Below are 26,077 nucleotides of genomic sequence, written 5' to 3'. Positions count from 1 at the left end.
ACGGTCAGTATGGACAATAATCACGACAAACAAAAAATGAAGGTTGTGTTTTATGACGGATGAAGCAAATCCTTTGATGATTTTTGACTGGACAGATTCAGTGTGTCAGGGTTGATGGCAACCATGTGAGACATGTTGCGCATTTCCACTGGATCGCCTCAGTTTCACCTTTATACATTTTGTAAACTTACACATGCAGAAGTGACAAAGTGTCAAGATGAGTGTCTCACTGCGTCAACAGTGAGTGATCACAGTCACAGTCTTGTGGTTGACTCAAATGCAATAACCGCCTCTGAAAAAATGCAAGAACCACCTCTGGAACAGGATGATCGCCTTAGTTTGGTTTCCTGTCTACAAACAATAAGAACAGCATGCCACACATTGAGTGAAATTAGCCAGCTTTACTGTTAAGATATCTATTATTAAGATCATATATATATTTATTTTTTTTACAAGAAAGCAATTTCCGAGGCTACTCACATCTCCTAAATGTGGTATGTTGTCCCAGACCAAAAACACGGGCTGTTTTGCATTTTCTAAACTTTTAAGCTCTTAAAATGAAATCTGAATGGTAAGGTTCCCTCCTGAGTACAGCACTTGAGTAAATGCGCTTGCTTGATTTTTCCCCCACTGGTTCCTCAGAGTGCAGAAAGCACCTGTCACATGTACGTCTTTGGTGGTGTAAAGCTTTTGACATACAGCAGCAGACGGTGGGCTTCCAACCAATGTCTGTAGTGCTGATCAAGTAATAGAGAGCAAATGACTTTTAATCTGAGTCTTTGCACTGACTTGTGTTGTGGGAGATTAGAGTGCCCTGTGTTTACAGGGGAAACACATCATTAGCAGACTTTATGTAAATTGTGACATTCAGAGTAAGAGTACCACAGGAACTTCAACTGAAAAAACGCCAACTGAAAAATCAACACACCATAATTATGCCTCTATGACTTGAATAATATAAACTTTACTGTTAAAACAGTTACATCAAAGCCAGTTATCTGTGCATGGGCTGGTGTTTAGTGAAAAGGTTTCAGTCTGCACTGTCAGAGTTACAGTGGTAGAATCAGTTTGGGGCGTGGATACAGTTTTGACAGCTAGTACTATCCAATAGGTGCATGGTTGCAGTGGAATGTGCAGTGGACGAGCTCTCAGTCAAGTCCGCCCCCAGCTCCTTCAACTTCTGTTACTTCTGATTGCAAAAAAATAAGATGGTGCTGGCCAAAAATGCTTAACTTGAGGCTTCAAAATGGAAGCTCACAAACCACTTATTAGGTTGCCGCATGGGTAGAAAGCAACTTGGCATAATTTTGAGGTACTTGTAGTTCATGCATTTACTGTATATGCAGTCCATGCATGTACTGTATATGCAGTCCACCACAATTATTTGACATCTTTATTTACTAGTTACCTTGCTACTTTGACTAAATAAATGATATACACAATATATACTATAAATACTTATACATTTTGGTGTATTATTATGGATTAAATGAGGCAGTAGGACACACAGAAGTTAAAATTAGCACCAACTTCATTAGTGATGCTCAAAATGTAATAATCTTTATCCAATGATGTAATATACAGTATGTTTAGACTTTTATCCATCCCTCATACATAACAGAGACATCTGATCAGTAGCCTAGATAAAATATATGAGAGCACTCTGTCCAATGCTATCAATTAATCATTTTTTACTATGAAATGGACTGTTCTTCATAATAAGTCACTAATTACTTTTGATATTTCAAGTTTATTCTGGTGCTTCTTCCATCATATTCTGCATGCAGGGGTATGACAACAAGCTAGGAAAAGCAGTTAGTTTGCCTCTCGTAAATTCTATGATAGGCTATGCACAGGAGACTTGAGCGACACATGACAGTGCCCCAAAGGGTGCCCTTTCCAGTAGAGAAAATGGGATGCAGTGCTGTATACGGTACTCCTACGGGTGAGAAAACATGATGAAGTGCCCAATTCGGTGCCACTCTAATGGAGAAGTTCCCGTCGAGTGGATACAATGTGATGCAGTGCCGTAAAGGGAGAATGTGGGGAAGTTTCCTAATGGATGCCCCGCCAGTGGAGAAAATGTGATGTGGAGCCATATAGGTGCACTTACAATGGGAAAAAACTTAGGTTCTGTAGGTTCCCTACAGAAGTGCCCTCTTAGATGCCCTCCCAAGTGAGAAGTGTTAATGGAAAAATGAGAAAAGGGCCTGTCTCTGTGCACTCTACTTAGTGTTCCTGTTCTGTTCTTCAAATGTAATAGTATTTCTGAGTTATGAGAAAGTGTTTGGGGGGCTACAGTTGTGTGTTTTAACTTGTCAGACTTATGTGCTCATGTGCTTCTTGATAATGGTTAAAGCCTCAGTCTCCCAGTGTGCCATCCAGCCAGCCTCCCAGTCGGTTAGCATGGGGTTCTGGCCGAACTCTGCTCCTCATCGCCAGTCGGTTGGCCGATCGACACGTTCTTCGTCGGTGGTCCGGTCGAACCCTCCTCGTCGCCAGTCGGTCGGCCAATCGACACGTTCTTCGTCGGTGGTTCGGCTGAATCCTCGTCGCCAGTCGATGGGCCGATCGACACGCTCGTCGTCGGTGGTCTGGACGAACTCTGCTCCTCGTCGCCAGTCGGTGGGCCGATCGACACGCTCCTCGTCGGTGGTCTGGACGAACTCTACTCCTGTTTCCCTGTCTCGTGTCTGTTCACTTTACTTTGCCTGTGTCTCCTGCGGCTGTGATGTTCTGCACCCGTTCCTAATGTGTCTCACCTGTGTTCAATTTGCCCTGCCCTCCTTGTGTGTATTTAGTCTCTAAGCTTCCCTTTGTCGGTGTTGCCCCCCCCCAGACATTTCCCGAGGAGTCGGTCCCTGTGAATTTTCCCCCAGTGCTTACAGACTTTGTTCCTGTTGCCACTCTCGTGGACACCTTTAGTTGTATTCACTTTTTGTTTATTGGAGATGTTGTAAGTCTGTTTTCTTTTATTATTAAATATCCTTTTTTCGCCACCACTGCTTTTGGGTCCTGCTTCCCGCAAACCGTGACACCACTCGGTAGGTGCCCTTTTTCGTTTTTCGCCCCTGACCCTCAAACAGCCTGGGAGCCCGCCACTGGGTCCGCCCCCCGCCCCGCCCCCCGCCCCGTCCGCGCGAACTTCGAGGACCAATGGGTGCCGCGCTGGCGCGAAGGGAGGCATCGCCTTTAATGAACCGCTACAAATACTCCACTCGACAGTTCTTTTTGTGGACGCTCCCAGGACGCCGGGCCAGACGCACTGAAGGCGAGCACGTGGTTGGCCAGAGCAGTGAACCGCTTCATTATTAACCACAAGTAAACAGACGCTCCCCGGACCGCTGTGTGACTCGGACGCGGCGGAGGACCGAACAGACGTCTCCCCATCGTCACTCGCAGTTGCTCCCGGACCAAAAATAACCTTTTCATTTTCAACTTTACAACTAAACAAGAGCACAGCATTAGGGGGAATCAAGCTCGCAGCTCTTGTTTTTTAGGATTTGTGTCCGAAGACTTCAAGTCAGCGGCCATCCTCCCAACGGCCTCTTGCCAGCACCTGCCAACATGACCCGCAGGTCCTGCGCGATCTACGCGGTCGGGATCATCTGCGCCAACCTGCTGGTCATCGGGATCGGCTTGTTAGTGGTCCAAACCTTCCGCACGCTGATGCACAACCGCCTCAAAAAGGTAAAGAGACACAACAACAACAACAACCACCGAGTTCCCCCTCGCAACTTCCATACAAAGCGTGCAGGGCAGCCTGGCATGCGTGAAGAGTTGAGAGTGATAGAAGAAGATGCCAATTCATTTTTTTTCTTTCCTCCTATTAATCGATTAATCGTTCGGTCAATGAAACGCCAACAAAAGTCGCGCTGTCTTATAGAAACAGAAACTCTCTTGAGATGCTGAAATGTGCTCTGTTCCACTAGTTTCGCTTGACATATAACTAACGGATTCCATCCATACCACCTTTCTGATAAGGCCTCATGAGCATAATTAATGGTGTGGGAGCCAAGTTGCACCGGGACGTGACCAAGTTCATGCTTACAGGTTGGAATGAGTGCAATTAATATCTGGTTTAGATTTTTTTTGCAACGAACGATTCTTTTCATAATCGATTCCTCTACCGATTATTTTCTCCATTAATCGATTAGCTGTTTTGGGCTATTAAATGGTGAAAAAATGTCGGATCGTGTTTCCCAAATCCCAAGAGTTTTTTTTCCACACACCAAATATATTGAATTTACTTTCATAGAGCAGCAAAGATATTCTGAAAATATATCACTCATATTTAAGGAGCTGAAATCAAGAGAATTTTGCCTTATTTTCCCATAAACTACTTGAACCGATTAATTGATGATCAAAATAGTTGGCGATTAATTTAATAATCGATTAACTGTTGCAGAAGCATGTAACCGTCACCAGCTCATGGCTTTGAAGTCTTGGAGGCCGATGCTTAGCGCCTAGAAGTGTGTTAGCATGACTTTGAAGTAGTTCAGTTGAGATTCCAGTAACTTTACTATGAAGTTCATTCCATCATGACATTAGGTCTGTAATAAAACAAAAAAAAACTTGCCATTAACAATGTGCACAAGGTTATACATGTTGGTAAGTCATTAATAAAGCATGATGGCGTTTCTCGATTTTTAATAAACCTTCAGAAATGTTAGTCACCAGAAAGTGTTCTACAATAACACATCGAGTGTGTTATAAACTGTTTGTACGTGGGTTTTGGTCCAGATGCGTCTAAACCACTTTTCTTTTCAGTGTGTTTCAAGTGTGTTCTTAGGGAATCAATGACCTCTCTAGGGAAGGTGGCATGTGACTTCTGACTGATTGGGGTTTTGGTTCCCAGTGTGGGCCCTTATAGGCAAGGCCCTTAATACCACCTGCCTATCTCTGATACGAGTCAAAAAATTAAGCTATTGTGAGCAAAATTAATGAAATGTGTAAGACTAATTAATGACATACCTCGTAATTGACCCATTGATTATATCTTAAACCCTTTTTATAAATCTGGCCCTCATCAGAACGTGGCACTGAAAATGTTTGTACTGTGTGCTCCTCACCCAGTTACACCCAGCACTGTTTGCAAAGTGCTGAAGATGAAGTTGAAAGTTCATTGTTTTGTGTGGCTGTATGCGGCGCAGATCATTTACACACACTGGATCACGAGATTGCGCCACAAATGTTCGCTATCGATCAGTCTCACAATTGATTAATCGATGCATTGTTTAGACTTGCATGCATAGAACATTTTGTGAAAACATGCAGTAAAATGTACTAATGAAACATTAATGGGATAACTTGCAGCGGCAGACCAAACTTTTTGTTGTGTATTTTCATCACACACAAATGAAATGAAATGTCTCCTTGTTGTCCAGTAACTGCATTATGAATTGTCATTGATTCAAATTGTCAGTGGTGACTTGCTGTTCTAGGAGATTGTATAGGACAAGTAGCTCAAACCCCTCTTTGACAGTGGCGGATAGGGATTATCAAGGGTTCAGTGACCTCTACTGTGCAGTCACAACTTTCTCTTCCCCACAGTTAGATTACAGGTTTCAATACAGTCCGTCTTTCAAAATAACACATTACTGTGCACTTCTTGAAAGACTTCCTCTGTTTCCCAGCAGATGGTAGATGCAGATTTTCTTACAGCACATTGATGTATGATTCTGCCCTCGGTACTGCCCTCGGTACTGCCTCGGTACACAGGCAAATTCCACGGCTAAGAATAAGCAATGGCCGGGTTGGTATTTGCTTGTCCTCGGTATTGGTTGGTATTTTTAACAGATGTCAAAGGAAAAAGCTGAGTCCGCTGCTGATATCAAATAAGCACGTTGGGAGTTTTTGTCTACAACACTGTAAAATCTTTCAGCGAAGGCGCAGTTGAATAAAGTCAGGCTGGTCACAAGTTACACACTAGTGTATTTGGAGGGATTCCCAACATCGACGTGTTGATGCAGCAATTAGAGATGACAGCGACAGTTTCAGCTCCAGTTCAAAACTGAGGTTGTTGTTTTTTTCCACACCATCAGTTATCATTTTTTTTTTGTCTTCTAAAAATTACTGATTCATTTTCCACTCATCTTTTAACCAGCTAATCGACTAATTATCGCAGCTTTAATGAATTCATATTTACATTTTTTTACTAAGGATGTTTGATAAGTGCATGTTAAAAGCGGTCATGCCACTATGCACCCTAGTATTTCTGAGTTATGAGACAGAGATCTGCTGACTACAGCTGTATGCATTTTCCTTTTCAGACTGATGTGTTTATGAGTATACGTTCCTGTTCTCTCTAGTTAATTAGCAATCCCGTTTTATGCAAGGATTAGAGGTATACATTCCTGTGATCAGGTAAACACACTCCTGTGATCAAAGGCATACACCCTCCTGTGATCTAGCTAGGGCTGCAGCCATCGATTATTTTAGGAATATCGAGTGTTGTACTGATTATTCTATCGCTTAATCCAGTAATTGGATAAGAAATACTTTTGCTTTATGAGAGGAGTGTTGATCTTTAATCCTGCCCGTCATCCGGACTGTACTCGGGGAGCAGGGAGATAGTTTCTCTTACGCCGCAACAAGCTTTCGTTTTGTATCAGCTTAAAATTATCCCAAACAATTTCTGTCTTTTTTCTTCCATTTTGTTATCCGCGCCGGCCCGTAAATCTTCACTGCATGTGTCCACAAGCAGAAGCCTGTTGTGCGACGGTAATAATCATCCGTAGGGAAACACAGTGTTCGGTCTAACGTTAGTTACATATATTAAACAAATCAATGATTTTAGTCATCAAATTATTCAAATTACTCGAGGAATTGCATCAGCCCTAGATCCAGCACACACCCATTCCTGAGATCAAAGGATCTCATCGTATATAAGCGGTGGTGAATCCTCCTCAGATTTGAGTCATTCAAGACTCCTTCGAGACTCCTTTCCTTCGGATTGTACCTGAAATGTGATGACCTTGTGTTTGGCATGTTGGACTGCATCTAGGTACATAGACTGAACTCCACAAGTGCTTCGGCCCCCTACTTTGTCCTCCTGAACACAACCTCAGTGTCCTGATCCGACACCCTGCAGCGATTGTTGCCACACCTTTGGATCCACAACACACACTTTCAAACAGTGCATATCCTAAGCATGTGATGACATAGGGGTTGAATTCCTTGCAGCTGTGACCTTTGACTTTGCTGGTGCATCACAGTCTTTGCTCTGTGGGATGATCCACTTTCTCATTGACTTAAAACTGATGTGAAATACATTTTTAAAGTTATGTAAACATCAACGTTCTCGCGCACATCACACTCTCCTCTCAATCAGCTCAGCTTGTTTAATCCCCCAGCTCTCAGATGTTTGGTCTTAAATTCCACGGGTGGAGGGATCAATGGACCACACACACATTTTCAAGCATTAAAAACACAAACATCTGTTGCAGTTCTGTTTGTTTGCGTCAATGAAATATTTTTCCCAGCATCAGTAAACATGCGGCGGATCCTTCTGTTCACTATGTTTTACATAATGCAGCCCGTACCTCTAATCATTGTTAGTTTCAATGCAGAGATTTCCTGTATTTCAAGTATTTTTGGACTCTTGTGTTAGTGACTGAAGTTCCCAGAAGGTTCACTTTACTTTGATAACAGTGCATGGAGAAAAAAAATTTGTTGACCCATATTCAATATTATCATATGGCACACCTTCATTCTTATTTTGATATCAAACCTGTGTAGAAGGTATCAAATGGCTTTTATCAGAGGCCTAGCACTGACTTTTGAGGAAGGGACATTTTCTTATGGTCGTCTCATGCTGAGAACAGTTAGTGTGGGACCCAGACGAATTCTGGGAGCTCATTTAAATTTGCTCTCCCAGAATACGGTCTGGATCCCCTCCATTAAGGTTAGGGTTATTTTCCCACTGGCGGATATCTTGCCAGTCCAATCCTAACTGATTATCTGATAATGGGTTGGGATTTATACCGCGACGCGGAGAGAAGAAGTGACTTTTGTAAACAACCAAGACTGCCGCTGATGAATGAGCATTTGACTATAAGCATCCCGATATTTTCACATTTCTCCCAAAAATGGCAACACTCGTTCGCAGACACTGTGGAATCATCGTGGAATGGTGTAAAACAGGTCATAAAGTTATTGAAGTCAAGTGGGGTTGAGCGATGCTTTGTTTGGTGGGTTACTGGTAGTCTGAATGTACTGGTCTAATGAAGAAAGCATTTCAGCAGGTGTAAATTCCCTACATATGCTCATATGTGAGAAATGCTACTGAGGGCATGACCTTAGTGGCTTCAATTACAGCGTTTAAACATGTCATGCTGTCGAAGTGTACACTGTTTGAAAAGAATTATAGCGGGGGTTGAGGCAGAAACACATGCTGGCATTTTGGCAGATGAAGGAATGGCTATTTTAATATGCATTTAACCAAGCTGTACAGTTTTAGTTTTTTTTCAAGTGTGGCACAGCGAGTTTTGAATTAGTTTCAACCTAGACAATGCTTAAAAGAGATGCTGCACGTGTGTGTGCGCGTGCGCGCGCGCGCGCGCGTGTGTGTGTGTGTGTGTGTGTGTGTGCGTGTGTGTGTGTGTGTGCGTGCCTTCACGCTTCTAGGTTTATTGGGAAACTGGCTGGATTGGCAGCCACTCAGCTTCCATGTGGGTAAAGCAGGGCCAGTACGCAATGACCTGCTGATGAGGTAATGGTGAAAAATGAATAAGTATTTGGTAATATTACATAGATTGGACTAGACATAGTCCCTGTTGGCCCCTCGCTGGTTGTCGTCTAGGTCTCAGTCAGAGTTGGACCATTATTACCTATCACATATAAAGTATAGCTGAGATGATGTCATATGATATCATCATGATATGATGTAGCACTGGCAGTGTTATTGTGTTTTATCTTGTATTAGTGATTTGCTAATGTAATTCAGCCTTAGTGAATCTGTGTATTTCTTCCACCCTAGTGTCTGAACTCGCAATCTCTTGACGCTGTGCCCAATTAACATTTCACGGTAATTTTCATTGCATGGTGCAGTGAAAAAGATGCATTGTAGATCATGAACTATATCAAAGTTTTTCTTCTCATGTTCTTAATGCCAAATAAACTGCCCATTCCGTTTTAGACAGAGAGGATGTCACTGGTCCAGCGACTGTTAAAAGCAGGTCACCTGACTCACTTTGAGCTCCGCCAGCAGGATTTGAAGGATAACCCTGTTGCTGTTCCAAGTGTTTTTCACGTCTTATGTGTTTGTCTGTGTCGACATCAAAGCAGTAGCAGGTTGTGTATTTGTTCACCTGCTACACGTGTTTTCCTATAGGGAGTGGTGTAAATGTAGCGGCGGTAAGTTCTGAGATAAGAGGGTTCCTGTGTTCCTGTTTTCCAACACGGGGTTTCAAGTAGCATGCTGGGAGGGTTGCCATATTAGTAGTTGGAAGCATGAAAGGATGATATAGAGTGACCATGTTCTCCCTTCCTCAATCTAAGGCGACAGCTTCATTGTCCTTGACTACTCAGCTAAACTTGTAGAGGGGACCCGGAAGGAAGAGGGGGCCAGTCTGTACCCCAAAATAATGGGAGTCATCGGTGTTGGTTGGCTGTTTTTGAGGGGTTCCTTTCATGCCAAATTGTTGCTTTCAACTTTTTAACGGAAAAATCTGACAATTGGTTAACACCAAGAAATACCAATAATCTGGCCCCCATCCTGCTTCTCTCTCACTCCCCAGGTTTTTCAGTACCTCAAAGGGTTCCTGCACTTGGAGCAGGGTGATACCCAGAGGCAGTGATATCTGCTGAGACATAATGTGTAATGAAGCAGGATAGTATTAGTTTGTGCCTGCACTTCACTATAGGGGCCTCATGAGGCTTCGCTCCCGTGGAATGTGGTTCAGATGATTAAGGTCGCAGCTCCGCGCAGCCAGTGGGCATGCAGCTCTCTGCATCACATGATCTGTCAGCGGCTCTCCCCCAGTGTAGCCCATTGTCCGCAGCAGCCACTGACAATGGCACCGTGGAAGGGGTCTCCCCTAATACCATTCATGTGTGCAGCCAATGCGCTTGTCTTGCGATCAGACAGCAGCTCCCCTCCGCGACCCCCCCACCAAGGTTGTTTTTTGCTCTCTGGGTTGTTTTTTTTATCCAGGAACAGACTGTGGAAAGTCCACACTCAAAACATGTGTTTGGTATTGGCAAAGCTTTTGCACGAAACACATCATCTATTTTAATTGGCCTTTATTTTCAGTAAAGACCTTCAAAGTAATTCAAATATTGCAAAATTATTTTTCAAAGGGGTTTAAACACTCTTTCTGGCTTTGTAGACAGTCAAATGTTTTCTATGTGATACATCCTATAATTTCCAGTACCATTGTTACAGACCTCTGTCCTGACCCTTGTAATTTTTGAATTGGTATATCTTCCCACCCATTAATCTATCCACTGCTACCTATCAGGCTGTAATAAAATGATCCATTGCAAATATTATCAGGAATTATTGTTACATAATGCAGAGGAAATAGTGGTTACGAAAATGTGATAAAAATGTTACATCTGGCACTTTTGAATTAATTCTAGTCCTTATCACTCCAATTGGTTTCTATTGATAACTTTCATGCTTTGAAACCGCTATTAAATTGCTTTCTACATGGTATTAACAAGGTCTTATGGTGCGTTCAGACAAAACGCAGATTATATTGTTCGTGCAATGAGATTGCATACAAAGTCAATGCAAAGACTCAAATTTGCCTCATCTGCTTGATTAAAAGTATTTAAACCCGATCCAAAAATTTGTGACGCGATGTTGTGAAAGGCAATCAGCGTTTAGAGTCTCCCAACGTCACTTACGTCCGTGTCCAAAAGAGAGCGAGCAAATATTTGTGGGTTGTGTTCAATGCAAATTATACTGCAGCCAAACTTGCAGAAATAATGCTTTTTTTAAAGTCAACCCAGCAGACAAACCCTGTCATGTGTCAAGCATGTTTTAAGTTTTTGAGCAATTGATTTACACATATCTTAATTGAATGTGATTCAAACCAAAATGTGCTCTTTACGCCTTAACAGGAGATTGTTTTGGTGGAGGGCAGCCGAGTGTTTGAATCATGGAAGACCCCTCCCCCTCCAGTCTACATGGAGTACTTCTTCTTCAATGTGACCAATCTGGATGAGTTCATGAAAGGGGCCAAGCCAGAAGTCAAACAGGTCGGACCCTACACGTACAGGTAGGACGCGAGGGCTCACCGCTGCACACACAAGTTGCCACAAAGAAGTTGCCACAAATAAGGGTCACGTGAATTTCATCAAATCAAACTAACAAATCATCAAATATATGTGTAGGAGGGGATCAATCACCAGCAGCACTGTTTCCACCGGGTTCACTAAAAGAAATAAAAGGCCTTAAAGGAAATATTCAAAAAAAACATGCATAATGGAAGAAAGTGGTTTATTCTCACAATACCCTTCTACGTTACTATAGAGGCCAAATTTCAAGCATGACACCGAGACAACACATATTCCCAATTAATAACATTTTGGGGGGCTGCGTGTTCATGCAATGTATTTTTTTCTCATCATTCCACATTTGGATCACGTCAATTGAAAACTGCACACCACAAAATTAGGATTTGCAGAGTAGGCAGTGGTTGTGATTCAGCTCCTGCTTTGCAGATTCTGCTTCTTTTTGCTTCCTCTCTTGTTGCCCGTTGAGTTGCATTGAGATCAGTCAGTCACGCATTTATGGTGCGTTGTCTCACATCCTGTTTGAGCTGTCATTAGTCTTTTTTTTCTTTTCTTCTTTTAGATACTTCATTTATAGATTTTGAGGTTACGGAACAAAAACAGTTACACTATAGTAGTTCCGAACCCCAGCAGGGCCGGATCATAGTCCTGTGACGCCCCCAGGGCACATGTATCTTTTGGAGGCGAAAGTTTTTATGACGCTCACAGGAACAGCGGAGTGTTGGATCTTTTCTGTGGTGATTCATTATTGAGCAGGTTTTTTTCTATGATCAGGAACGATCATAGAAATGATCCTTTGGGGGAAATAAAAAAGCTAATCTTATTGTGTTTCCACAGGGAGTACAGGTACAAGGACAATGTGAGCATGGTGGACAATGGCACAATGGTGTCCGCATACAACACCAAAAGCTTTGTGTTCCTGAGAGAGAGGTCCGTGGGTGATCCAGCTGTTGATAACATCACCACTGTCAACATCCCCGCATGGGTGAGTCATGAACTAAATGCGATAAACAAGTTGAGGAAAGTGGACATCCAAGTGGGGGAAAGTGGAGTGCGTGTGTTCTGGTACCTGCATAATTTCCTTCTGCATTTGGTCTAACGGTTCCTCGATCCCCATTTCACTCTGCTTGCCACTCTGCTCCACTTGCTGTGACTAGGCTGTGATGAACAAGGTGAAAGACAGTTTCTGGAAGTCCTCCATGGTGTCCATCTGGATGAACTCTTTCGGAACCAGTCTCTTCACTACTCTCACCGTGGATGAGTTGCTGTGGGGTTACGAAGATCCCTTGCTGAAGCGCATCTCAGCCACTTCACCTGACGTGGAGAAGGTCTTTGGCCTCATGTACAAGGCATGTACACCTCCACATACAATCAAGGCCGACTGACCCCCCCCCCCCAACCAGCTGGATTTATGAATTTTGTTTTCTGATCCATCATGGCATCCAGACACTGAAAATCACTGCAGCAGGGGTTTTTCTATTTCTATGTTTTAATGTCTTGAATGTTTCGATGTTATCTAGAAAAATGGAAGCAATGATGGGGAATTCGTCTACCACACCGGGGAGCAGAACTACATGGATTATGGCCGGGTCCAAACGTGGACTGGTCAAAGGTAGCACTGTTGCAGCCTCACACAAACACACTCCCTCTCTGTCTTCATCCACGGTGACGAAACCTCACTGGGTAACCTTTGGATTAAAATGTTTCTCAAATCTACTGCCTTTTGCCAGTAATAGCCGAGAACTGGCTGTTTGTTTGCCTGTTGGTCTAGACTGGTAGCACAGAACACAGGGCAGGACATCCTGATACTTGGAATGCCTTAATGGCTTTTATGTGACCTTTCGTAGCCCATTGCATTGCCTCAGTTCCCCTGCAGCAATTATCTCTTTCTCCTGGGAAACTGCTGTTTTCATCTGGGTTTTTTTTTGAAAAATACCCAAACATCGTAATTTCATGCAATTTACTGTTATTAAGATGGGGTAATAGTGACGTCGACGATTGGAGCTTTTGAAAAAATCTCCAGCCAAGACGTTTAGCTTTTTCTTAAGCATTAGAAGTGTTTCATCAGTGCCCAAAGAGATACCTCTTGATTCGATGTTGAAAAGACATTAAAACGCTCACGTCCGTGCCACAATGTTGTTTTGCAGCAAGCTGACGTTCTGGACGACTAACCAAAGCAACAGCATCAATGGATCAGATGGAAGTGCTTTCCATCCCTTGCTGGACAAGAATGAGCGCATCTACATCTTCACCCCAGACCTCTGCAGGTACCGTTCAGCACCCCAGGGCCTTCCTGCAGCGCACTTCCCATCTCCTGTCACTCAACATTAGAGGCATTAATATCCTCGTAGTGATACTAAACTGTTTTTAGCCATGCTAGCGGTAGGCTGTGGCTCATAGGATAGCATCGTAGGTTGGTTGGCCGATCAGTTTGGTTTGTGAAATTTGGTACAGATGTCCATGCTGTGCAGGGGATGAATCCAAATGACTTTGGTGACCCTCTGACATACTTCCTCTAGCGCCACCAGCAGGTCAGAATTGTACCCTTTCCAATACCTTCCTGACACATCAACGGTTCTCTTTCATGCTAACTACGATGTTGAACATAGTAAACATTACACCTGCTGAACATCAGCATTTAGCGCAAACGTGTTAAAGGCTCGAACAATGGTCGAACAGTTCATATGTTGTGTCGTCAGGTACAGATACATCGGCCAATTTGATTACTTAATGAAAAAAACATTGGCGATGATTCCTAAGATGTCGTAATCAAACCCTTATGACAAAGATATTTAATTGAGCCTTGGTTTAACCATTGGCTTTACCTTACGGTAAATAACTATAAATAAAAAGAAAACACAGATACAACCCAATATATAGAACTTGAATTGAAAAGATAAATATGATTTTAGAATTTTAATGCAGATCTTTTCCGCATTGTTAACATTTTTTAAACATTGTATTTCTCAAAAAATAAAGGATAATATTAACAAACTACAATGTGTTATGGACAAACAGCAACACCCATATGTCTGTGAAAGGCTTATACTGGCCAATTTATTTATTTGGGCTCTAGTGTTTACAGTTTTTTTTATTGTGTGTCATCATGTGTGCATCCTCCCATTTGTCCCATTGTTACTCAGTGTCCTAAATATAAAGATTTACCTAAGGATAGTGTGGTTCCGTTATGGTAAGTTATGAGGTGATGTGTATTTCTGGTGCATGACCTAAACGAAAACACGTTGGACTCAGTTGCCCTCAGAGCGGGGCGGGGGGGCTTTCGTATCTGGTATGGTATGTTCACAGGCTTTGGATCCCATGGATTGTTATCATAAAATCCTGCTCACTTACAAACAGCGCCACAGGTGACCTCTGTATGCTTTGCTGCCAATTATTTTACAAGGTCATTTTTGTAAGAGTCACATGCCAGTTTTCAAGGAAACATTGACTGGAAAGACTCGTTAATGGAGAGGGATTGAAGATAGATGATTTGAACATAGTCGTGGGAAAGAAAAAGCTGCAGAAGATTGTGTTCTCGAGCATCTGAAACAAATAAGTTTCATTATGATTTCCATTTAAAATGGTCAGTATACATCCGCCCAGTCTTTCACAATGACTTCTGGGAGTCACTTCTCACACCTGTCAGCTCTCATGTTCATGAAGACATTCGGATTTTAATTGGGTCCTCTGGAGGATGTAGAATCGGGATGTCTTCAATGAAAGCTTGGATTTTTTTAAAGAGAAGTGCCTCTCACACAGTGATTTAACTGCTAAATAGCTCCTTTGGGGGCTTCATTTTGCAAATGCTAAGCCTTAGCTGTTGCAAAATAAAAGTGCTGGCTTTACTGACCAGACTGTGTCCTTTCCTCCTTGCTGATGATGAGAGTTTCTTATTTAGAAAATAACCTTGACCTTAAAAAATAAAAGCTCCCCGCGGACATTTTAACCTTTTATGTTGAGCGTGGAAAGAATCCATTGGACTGGAATGGTGGTAGCCTTTGACCCTGATTGGACGCGTGTCAAATACCCTTCTCCCAAATGTTTACTGAACACTTTCACCTACTTACCCATTGCCTGGTGGCTTCATTGCGGCTGTCTGTGTCATTGTGGCTAAAGGGTAGGCACCCTCCCCGTTTCCTGTAATTTTTGTCATGATCTGAAGAGGAAATGTTCAATGAATTCATGCATGTTAACCTTTCTCACACACACAGCTTGAGACAGCCCCAAGTCCCTGCAAGAGTTGTGTGTTTGGTTTAAGGACATCTGGGACTGATCTGCAAGACGAGAATTCCCATCTGTGACCGGACAGGGTAGTGACCCGTAACGGAGAGCTGAGCCACAAAAACCTCAAGATTTTTTGATGAATTGCGGACAGGTGTCATTGTTGAAATACCAACCTACCTTCTGCCACACAGAAATCTTGCCTTTGGTTCCAATGATGATTTGTTTTTTTATTTGGTGCTTTATTGGCATGAATGAAAGCATCACAATACAGTTTAGCAAAGTACACAATAAAAAAGAAAAGTAAAACAACACCAAGATTTTCTTCGGTTACAAACAGCCGACGCTTAAAAGGGCAGTGAGCGATTCTAAAGCAAAACACGTTTCGTAGCGTGGGACCTGGACATGCAAAGAACAATACATTTGAAATGAAATTTTAAAAAAAGAACAACTATGAACAGCTTACAACTCAACTCAACATGCCCATGTGTTGCAGCCATCACCAGGGCAAGCACAAAATGGCGGTCCTTGGGCTCATTTTATACCAAGTGGTCACAGGATCAGTATGGATATGTAAGCAATCTCTTGATCAGTCACATGACAGATCATATTCAACAGGAAAACAAATGAATACATGCATAACACTTTAGAGCTGAATATTAAGATACACTATAGAAAATCATTTTCTAAAGGATGGGATGCCTAAAAAAACTATTACTGAAAAGGAAAGAAATCAAGTTCCCTATTTAAACTTGGGAATTGTGTAGCTTTCAATGTGTATATCCAGAACAATTCCCCTTTATACGATTTTCTTGATTCTGTTACCTCCTTTTATGGAGTCTATGCCTGATATCTTTATTTTACTACAATTACCATGGTTAGCCTGGGTGGCACACACAGGACATGGCGACAACTCGGGCTGCTTTCAGCAGCGTTTTCGTGTACATTCTCTCGCTTGCCGCGAATTCTCCGGAGATTTTCCTACAGTATCCTCACATGGGCTCCCTCAGACATTCTCCGGAGATTATACTAGGGTGCTGACCAAGTTTTTTGTTGTACGGGAGAGAGAAGACTCTTCATAAGTTTATCTTTCAGGGTTGGAGCTCTTCTGAACTGTCACTTTTCAACATGTCCCAATTTCTTTTGCTTCACTTCTGTATTGTGTCACAAAGCACACTTAACTGACCATTGTTGTTGCTTCGGATTTTGGAGCCACAGTTGCTCTCTATTTTCTTTGCTTTATTGTAGGCTTTGTGTGTAGTCTTATGTCTGTATCCTCTTTTCTCAAATCTTTGGCTCAGTTCCATTTTTTTAAAGGGTTTATGCTTAAAATGTATATGATGACAACAACAGAAATTGCCCTGCCTCTGCTGCTAACATGCTTACTTTAGAACTGTAGCTATCACCCATACAAATTGTAAATCTCAACATCTCAACTCTATCCGTTCCCCTCAATGTAACATTTTGCACCTGACATTTGGAATATCTCATGTCATCTTTTAGATCTCATGTCCCTGACCCACCGAAGGGATTTACACCCGAAAGGAGCATGCTCGTGCTTAGTTTATCTGAAATGACTTCAAATCGTAAGTCTCTCATGCTTCACAAGTCAAGGCAGAGGCCTTCAGTCCTGCTCCAGTGAAGGAACACACAAGTCTTTTTACTTGGCTTCTCTCCGGAAGGTCAAGGGAAAGGTCTGTACAGTATTGTTGCACAATTGGTGGGCTGCGTAGCCATGGGCCGAGTCCTCCCGGCCAGTTGGCAGACACTGTGTGGACTCCTTGTTCTCCCAGAGAATTGTCGGGATTCCCTAGACAGGACAGAACGGCAGATACATAGAACAAGGATGAACTGCTCACAATAATGTGATTCTCATGGAAGCTGTAAAAACACAACAAACGGGGGGAAAAACACACTTTCTCCACACCCACTAAAAAAAGGCAGGTCAAAATCTCAGCACAGTGGTAATTCCTATTCTTATTTAGAAAGTACACCCAGCAGAATTTCAGCACAATGGCTAAGTCAGTACAAGTCCTCCAGCTTCTCTTTTCGTCATACATTATTTTGTTGACTGACTTTTAACGGAGAAGATGAAGGACTTTTAATGAGTTCGAGACTTACAGCAGGTTCACGCTTTGTGTCTTTGGTGGCCAATTTGAGCAGCGTTGTTTCATCAGGGGCACCTCAGCCAGCTGAGGGAGAAGGGACCATCACTAGTGGAGTGTGTGGTGATTTGTTTGGAATCTGTTGCTGCTAATTTCTACACATCAGTGTAATGTGATGACTTTGTCACGGCATCTATCGACCTAAGATTGTGTGTGCGTGCGTGCCTACCTTGGTTATTAATGGATTAGCCTTATATGAAAATGTTATTGGAGCATTTCTAAAGAGCTGTATGTGTTTTTATCACTAATGTTCCTCTGCCAGCCCCATGGAGAAAACACTTACATTTCCATTATATTCTTTTGCCTGTGCATAGTGTTTCTAACAGTACTTACTGTGACCGACAGATGGATTATGGATCAATAGAATTAGATAGATTATCTCCCATCACAGTGGAATTGTTCTCAAAGTGTTGCAACTTTTCTGCAGGTCCATCTACATGGAGTTTGAGAAGGAGGTCGAGGTGAAGGGAATCCCAGCCTACCGCTTCACGCCACCTCGCTCTGTTTTTGCCAGCAAAGAGGAGAACCCAGCCAACGAGGGTTTTTGCGTCACCCCCCAGGAGTGCTTGGGAACGGGCCTGGTCAAAGTCAGTCCCTGTCGTAAAGGTTAGTGTCAGCCTGTTTCTCACCCCGCGCGCTTTGCTCTGTCACGCAACCAGTTCTGCTGACACAACTCATGATTTCTGACACAGCTATTTTCAATTTTTCTCTCTTCCTGTTAGTTCCACACAAAGACTTTGTGTCGTGACCTCTTATTTCGCCCTCTTATTTCGCAGTAAATACATAACTTTAATTTAAAAGTCCCCCGACATCTGTTGCTCTGTTCTTTCTGCTGTCTCCGCAGCATGCTTTAAATTTTTAACTGATATTATGCAACAGACTTGGTCAGTCGAGTCCTATAGTTCTTCTCTTCTGCTTTCACCACCGCTGCTGCTATGGCTCCCTAAAGGACCCATGTGACACAGCTCTCCAGCCCTCTCCACACCTCAGGCGCCATCTGACCATGACTGACCCAGTAGGTGAGGTGGGGCGGTAAGCCCTGTCACCTGATTCTGGCCTTGAATATGACCAGGCATTGTCTTAGTGCCTGCGTTCCCTGCTCAGTTTTTGTCCTCAGGTTCCCTCTGAAAGAACAGTGTCAGTGGTTTAACATGTTTTCTGCATTCACTTCAAACAATAAGAGATATTTTTTAGTTTTTGAATGAATTTTGAAACACCCTTGTGGGAAGTTTGTATTTGTTTAATTATCAATATGCAGAGACTGGTAACTTGCTTCAGTTTTCTAGCACAAACTATGTCTCAAGTGCTTGTGTCGTAGTCACATACTGCAAACTGCTTTTTGCACAACAATGTGAAAAAATCTTGACAAAGGGTTGGGTTAAAAGAGGCACAGACATTGGTAAGTTTTCAAAAAAATAAATCAAAGCACCTGTAAAAAAAAACAACAAGAAATCATGTGGATTTAAAGAGTGGAGAAGATTTAGTGAGGGGTCGGCTGTTACGGAATAAACACAGTGATTAATGGTGCTTTTAAGTACACCAACACATATGTGCACGAGTGTGTGTGTGTGTGTGTGTTTGCCATGTGGTGACCTTGTAGGTCGTTACGTGAACAGCCTCTCAGGTGACTGCGGGTGTCCAATGTTTTTGTCGGACGTCTGTTGCCAAACACGAGCAGGAAAACGGTCACCTCTGTCCCACTTCATCAGCGCCTCTGACTGTGACCACCACCTGACCGCTGCTCATACACTTTTGGCTCCTACAAAGCGGAACTTAACCAAGAATGCCTTAATTGCCCGTACTCTTGCTTATCGCAACCATGATGTCATTGAAGGATTCGGCATCTCCTGTTGACAATATAAGGAAGGAACACCGCGATAGCCGAAAGAGTCGTTAATTAATCCTGCAACAGAACAGGGGCTGTGTTCCATTTACCGTGTCTGCCCTTTGTTCACTTCCCCAGTAACATGCCTTGTGTCCTTGGATGGATGTCAGATTATATCAAATGGCAGGATGTGTAACATTTTATCTTTGCTACTATAAAAGCAGGATATTTTTGTTCACCCGTGCACGTGCATGCGTGCGCGGGATTTCTCCAGGTACTGCTGATAGAATGTGACAGACGATCAGTGTTTGTGTGTGAGAGAGAAAGAGAGGGGGAGAATAAAGTGTGCGAAAGACAGGAGTGCTAGGACTGTGCACACAGCTCTACGATAAAGCAATGGCGCAAAACACTTAAGTTAAGTTGAGCTGCGTTTCCACCTCAGGAACTTTCCCCAGGACCCAGGATCCTTTGCAGGATCTCCCTGTATTTCAACCGCAGTGACCAGGGTCTAATTTAAGTTCTGGGGAAATCTTTTCAACCCTGTGACAGGTCAAACAGAGAATATATAGTGTTTATGTAGTAGCCCAAAATCTTAGCGCAAGCAGAGTAACACATTGCCCCTCTGATGCTTTTCATTACCTTTGTGTCAGGGATGGTGGTGGATTTTAATTCAATCCGTCATGGTGTTTATGCTCTGTGTAGAGAGAACCTACATTACTTTGAAGACACTCACATTATAAGTCCTTTCTGTATTAAGTAGCATATTAATTAGTGAAGACTGATATTCTTAAAAATGAACCAATTTTAGATGAACCATAGAGATCCTCTTACAGTTTTCTCGATTGCTTACACACTTTTCCTAGACCTATTAACTAAACATCCCAAACCATAACGCCATTTACCAAAAGACAGGCACTTTTCCCGAAACTCTAAACACTATTTCCCTGTTTAAACAGATGATTCAGGTTTGCTGAACAACTTTCGCAAAACTCTAAACACAAATGCCTTCATTTATCATTGGTTACACCATATGCTCATTCAGAAAGCACTGCATTCAATATCATGAACTCAAGTCATCACAACTTGAACACAATTGGCACACAATTCCCCAGGTGGAAACACTGCAGTCAAAATTGTTCACACACCCATCAGAACCTGAGGATGGATAGATATAAGGGCTCATTTAACCATAATTAAAGATGAGGCAACATTGTCACAGAAGATGAAGCACACAATTTGTCTTGTGACTTGTTTCCTGACTGTAGAAATTAAAAATTGTCTTTGTTCCCCTGGACATGATCACTTTCCTTTTTGTTTCTCCTCTGAATTCCCCTCTCCCCACACAGGTGCCCCGGTGGTCGCCTCCTTCCCCCATTTCTACCTGGCAGAAGATAAATATGTGGAAGCCATTGGAGGAATGTCTCCGCAAAGACAGCATCACCAAACGTTTCTCGACCTGAACCCGGTAAGCGCACAGGACGCACGTGATTGGCCTTAAACGCACTTTTAGTTTTGCAGTTAAAGGGACACAAATGCTGGGACTCGTCGCTGTTGGTCACGCTGCACATTTCCCTCCATTATAAAAAGCAAAACTTCTCCTCTGAGCTGTGGGTGAAAAGAAAGTCATGCTGCTCCACCACCTAGTGGCATATGAGTACTGGTACATAAGTTTCTCGTCAACATGGTTATCATCAATATTCTCTAAACTAAGTCAGTTTACTCCCATCCTGTTCTTTAAGTGCAATTGTAATTTTGAACAGAAAATATACTGTATGATGATTTTTTAATTTCAAATGCAACTGAATTGTAGTATCATTCAGTGACAGTGAGGATTAAATTAAAATATTTTTTTTTAAATTTATTGATGTCAAGCATCAGAATACGTCCACCACTGCTATGAGATTTAATTTTGTTGTCTGTTCTGATTATATAATGCTTTTTTTCCTTTTCTTCTTTTTTACATTTACACATTACATTACACCACAATAAAATGTTTGCCCACAGACCACTGGAGTGATTGTACGTGCAAACAAGAGAGCACAGATCAACATCTTGATCAAAAGAATTCCTGGATTCCCGTGAGTGTCTGTATTCAAACACAAGCTGAGCACTGTTATCATGATGTGTCGTGTGTGTTAGTCGTAGGCGTGGGTGTCCTCATTGTACACTGTACTCACAACAGGAAAACAAGGAGCGTGAACGAATCAATCTTTCCTGTCATGTTCCTCAACGAGGTAAGACGCACTGAAACACACACTCATGTCCTCTAACTGCTGGCAAATTATCAGTTAGTGCATCATCAGAAAGTTTAGTTTTTTGCTTTTGGTACAGAAAGTTGTGTTGTATAATGCTGCATTTCAAACAGAAACCCACTTTTGTATATGCGCCGATAAGACAACTTAGAAAAAAACAAATTGTGACATAAAGCCCAATTGAAAGTCCTATATTCAAGGTGCTTTGAATATACTAAATGTTTCTTTCCGTATCTTTCGAATTGTCTTTTAACTCACAGAGCGTGGTCATTGACGACGCGTCTGTGGCACGAGTACAGAAGCTGCTGCTGATTGTCAATGTCGTGTCCAACTTCCCCCTCATCATTGTGGGACTGGGTGTCATCATGCTCATTGTCTTCATCATCCTCCTGGTCCGTGCCCGCAAACAGACGGTACGGTCACCGCCTCACCTCCTTTTACTCTACCAACTGACTATTTGCTCGCTTCATGCAGTCGTTTAACCAAACACTAATGGCCTTGTGCATGTTTATCCCTGGATGTCTCTGTGCAGAATGAAGTTAAGCGCATTGTGTTTACCAAGCCCCACTATACTGTAAGTTTGCCACTTTGCTTGATTCTCTTTATTATTTATATTCAAACTAGGTTCTTACTTCATGTAGCACGTATTTGTCGACGGGCAGCTTGTATCCCATCTTTCAACCCATTATGAAATAATTCTGTCTCTAAGTATATGTATTGTTTCTGGTTTTTAACACATTAACATGATGTAGTACTGTAAGAATTTAAGACGCCACGTTCAAAGACATAAACTCCTTTTGATTCATAAACGCCAAAGTTTAAGTTATACAGGATGAGTTTTGCTACTTTCTTTTCTTTTCTATTCCTTATCCTTCTAATACTATTTGTCATTCTCAATCTACGACTACAGGCCACTGCTGAAGAGGACACCTCTTACTCTCCGGTCAACGACAAGGAAAAGGATGATCCCCAAAACGGAACCTATATTGGTTTAACACCCAAAGCCGACGCACAAGCTTGAGCGGGAGGGAAGGAATGGTTGGAAACAAGCTTTGTACATCTACAACCTTCAGAATTGCAAGAAGGGATTTGGGTTTTCGGGAGAGATACAAACAAAATCCTCCATGGAAAAAATGTCTAAACCTTTGTAATTGGAAATCTATTTATTCTTGATGTTTTACTCCCGGGATGGGGCGGGGGGAGGGTAGAGGAAGGGGAGATGTGTTTTTTCTTTGAGTTTTACTCATGGAAATCTACTTTAAGTTCAAGTCTAGGAAACAGTATTCTCAGAAACAAGGTCTGTGTGAAGGGTGGTTTCTTGCTGTTAGTTTGAATCAGTTGCTGATCATAAATACATTTTGATTACAGGCTGCAGATCTGATGGAGAACAATCTGCGTTTGGTCCCACACAAACAAAACACACCCTCTTAAACCTGAGCTGTGGGAGGATTAGATTTCAACGCCGTGGCCTCACCTCATTCTCTGTTTGTCCGCATTAGATCCTTGACTTGCTTTGACCTTTTAAGATTTTAGCGACTGACAACCATGTGACAGGGAATAGAGGCTGATCTGGGAACAGGCTTCCGAAATCCATAAAATGTGAGGTGTTTTTTTAAAATTCACTCTCGGGGGGTCTGCTTAGATATTATTCAAGCATTAAAAAAAGGAGCAAAATATACAGCAAGAAGACATTTGAATCAATCCAGTATTACTACATTGCATTTCATCCTGAACTCCACATTTTTTGGCTCATTATTATATTCTATTTGGAGGGACATGATTGTTGCCGTACCTGAATAACCTTCAGCGCACAGCGTTTGTTTGTATATACACAGGTAAAGATGTCCCAATCTGCTTACATTCCTCCTTGGTGTATGATGGGAATGAATATCAAATATGACGCTGTATATTTTGAATACTTTAATGTTTGTAAAATAAGACATCTTTCTCAATGTTTTACTGAAGAACTTCAGAGTTCCATAACAATCAACTCTTTCGTCAGCCATCTAAAGCCTTAATATGACAGGGTTTTGTGGTTGATACTGAATTTACTGAATTTATGTGTTGACAGTATCATATACTAACTGACATCGCCATATCAAAATGTAATTCAGTTTACTACCATTTCAAAATGTGCTTTCATGATGCTGTTGTTGAATAACTCGCTAGCGTCTTTGGTGAAGAATATGACGCCCCCAACCTTCTTTCTTTTCAGCGTTTATGAAAGACTGCAGGAGATTTCATGTCAGGTTGTCCAACCAAAACTCAACTCAAAAAAAACATGTGATTGTTCAATATTAAGAAATGCTGTAGCTGTGCCTTTAAAACAATCAGTGTTACTTTGTCTTTTCCGTTTTCACACGTTCTGTGGAATATCACGTTCCTCCAGCTACCAAACAAAAATGGGGCATGGAAATGTTTTTTTTAAAATAGTTTTTACATAGATGAAGAGTCAAACTGCACTTTGGAAACACTGAAATGCTTGACTGATAGATTGTTGTACAGACCTACGACTTTCTCTGACTTCAGGTGCCATATAAGGCAATCTAGAAAATGCTGCAGAATGACTTATTATGAACTGTGATGAGGCCAGCTATTATTTCCGCTCGTATTCTTAGTCGTAACATTTTATGAATGAGTTACTTCAGCTACAAACAATAGTGGAGAAGCTGCATGTTTCACTTAGAGGCTTCTGTGCCCTTGTGTGATTTAACAAGTTGTGTTAGATGTATACTTTAATTCAGTTAACAGTATGTACAGTAATAAAACTGAACGAGAATAGAAGAGATTTTTGGAGAGAACAAAATGTAGTGTTGTAAATTTAGGAGAGGGTGGATGAATGGATAAATCACTAAATGCTTGATGCAAAAATACACAGTATTACACAATATTACCGTATAGGGTAAATTATGTTGTTACACTGATAAAACCAAAAGACAGCACAGTTTGGATTTATACACAGGGCTGTTTTGTGCCATATTTTTGATTACAGGCTGTACTCTCAAAATTGATTGTAGAAAAAAAAGTAATCGATGGCCTTTTTTGAGGCGTTGACTGTTTAATACTGTTTATACTGTGTACACAACAATAAAATTAGTTCCAGTAAATGTGTCTTTTATTGTGGCTTATCATTTAAGCCTGTTTTTGTCAGTGGTTCTTTCTGATTTTAGGAAGATGATAGAAATCTATGTAAATGCATGCTAGATTCAATCTTGTTTGCAGCCTGTAATGATTTAATCCAAGTCATTTTTAAATGAATTCTAGATTCCACCAGATCCCCTGACTGAACTTGGCTGTGTGCAGGGCTGTTTGTTGTGTTTGGACATAGAGAAATAAATCCTTCACCTATTCGGCTTAAAGTCCATCGCCGCCAGTCTACGAGAGGACGCTGGCGAAAGTATGGCAACAGTACAATAAGCCAACAACGACGTGCTGTAATCAGCATTAGGCATTATCTGCTGCAGCATCAGTTTGCTTCGGGATTGGACTGAGAGACAAGGGAGTTTTAAAGGGTCCCTGAATGAGTCACACTACATTGTACAATTAAGAAAAACAAAGCTAATATTAATTTTTTTACAAATCTTCATACTGTATATGAGTTTCTTAACTAGTTCCTTTGACATCTTAAGTAGTTTTGTAATATGTGAAGATGCAGATTAATGGCCACTTGGGGAAAAATATATTCTTTGTGTGAAGGAGTTTTACCTTCTTTGGTTATAAAGAAGTGTTTCCACGGGTCAGCTAGGGGTCGGCCTGAGGAAACAGTTCATTGACTGTCTCTTGGAATGTTGAGAGGATACTGATAGAGTCAAGCTGGCCCAGTCCCCACTGGCAGTTCCTGTATCAATCAAGGTCGCACAGATATGATGGTGCGACTTTCCAGCTGACGCAGTGATGAGTCATAAATACAATACTTCATTGTCACAAGGTAGTATGTGGTCTCTGGAGGGAAATCTGTATTGCATGAAATATACAATGCAATTCTATGGAATCATTAACCGAACATGTGGTGAGTGTCATGTGGGTTTTAAGTGTGTTTTAGGATGCTCTGCAAAGAGAACAACTTTCAGAATTGTGTGGCATCTTGATTTTCCTCAAGCTGCAATAAATCCTCTCCTGAAGTCCCCTGAAACTTCTTCCATCAGCTCACAAGATGTCATTACAATTTGTCTTATGTTTGAAAACTTAATTTATAAATAACACATCATCGACATATATCATCAATAATAATATGCTATTATTTGTCATTCACACTGTAACACTTTTTTTTTAAATGAATTTGTTTTACTTACATTGCCTTAAGGTGTGTGCACCTGTAATCAAGATTTGTGAAAACCCAACTATAGTTTAGAAGCCAGTACTGGTCCAAT

The 26,077-nt window shown here is 41.8% G+C and overlaps 1 protein-coding gene across 2 annotated transcripts; it reads left to right on the top strand.

Moving 5' to 3' along the window:
• The first annotated feature begins 3,183 nt into the window (after nucleotides 1-3,183).
• Nucleotides 3,184-24,814, top strand: LOC118284546 (lysosome membrane protein 2). 2 transcript variants are annotated; one of them, XM_035607322.2, is made up of 13 exons: nucleotides 3,188-3,690; nucleotides 11,071-11,228; nucleotides 12,082-12,229; nucleotides 12,402-12,593; nucleotides 12,765-12,856; nucleotides 13,392-13,511; nucleotides 18,058-18,236; nucleotides 20,802-20,920; nucleotides 21,460-21,533; nucleotides 21,638-21,689; nucleotides 21,968-22,120; nucleotides 22,240-22,281; nucleotides 22,618-24,814. In XM_035607322.2, the coding sequence occupies exons 1-13, from the start codon at nucleotides 3,568-3,570 to the stop codon at nucleotides 22,726-22,728; spliced, it is 1,563 nt and encodes a 520-aa protein (XP_035463215.2). In that variant the 5' UTR covers nucleotides 3,188-3,567; the 3' UTR covers nucleotides 22,729-24,814. The 2 variants fall into 2 exon arrangements, with proteins under 2 accessions (XP_035463216.2, XP_035463215.2); XM_035607323.2 differs by lacking the exon at nucleotides 22,240-22,281 and having other exon boundaries at nucleotides 3,184-3,690.
• Nucleotides 24,815-26,077: the final 1,263 nt, after the last annotated feature.

This window comes from Scophthalmus maximus, chromosome 20 (genome assembly GCF_022379125.1).
Source record: "Scophthalmus maximus strain ysfricsl-2021 chromosome 20, ASM2237912v1, whole genome shotgun sequence".
Taxonomy (NCBI): Eukaryota; Metazoa; Chordata; class Actinopteri; order Pleuronectiformes; family Scophthalmidae; genus Scophthalmus; species Scophthalmus maximus.
The sequence above is the reverse complement of the archived record's forward strand: the minus strand, read 5'-3'. Positions and strand labels throughout refer to the sequence as shown.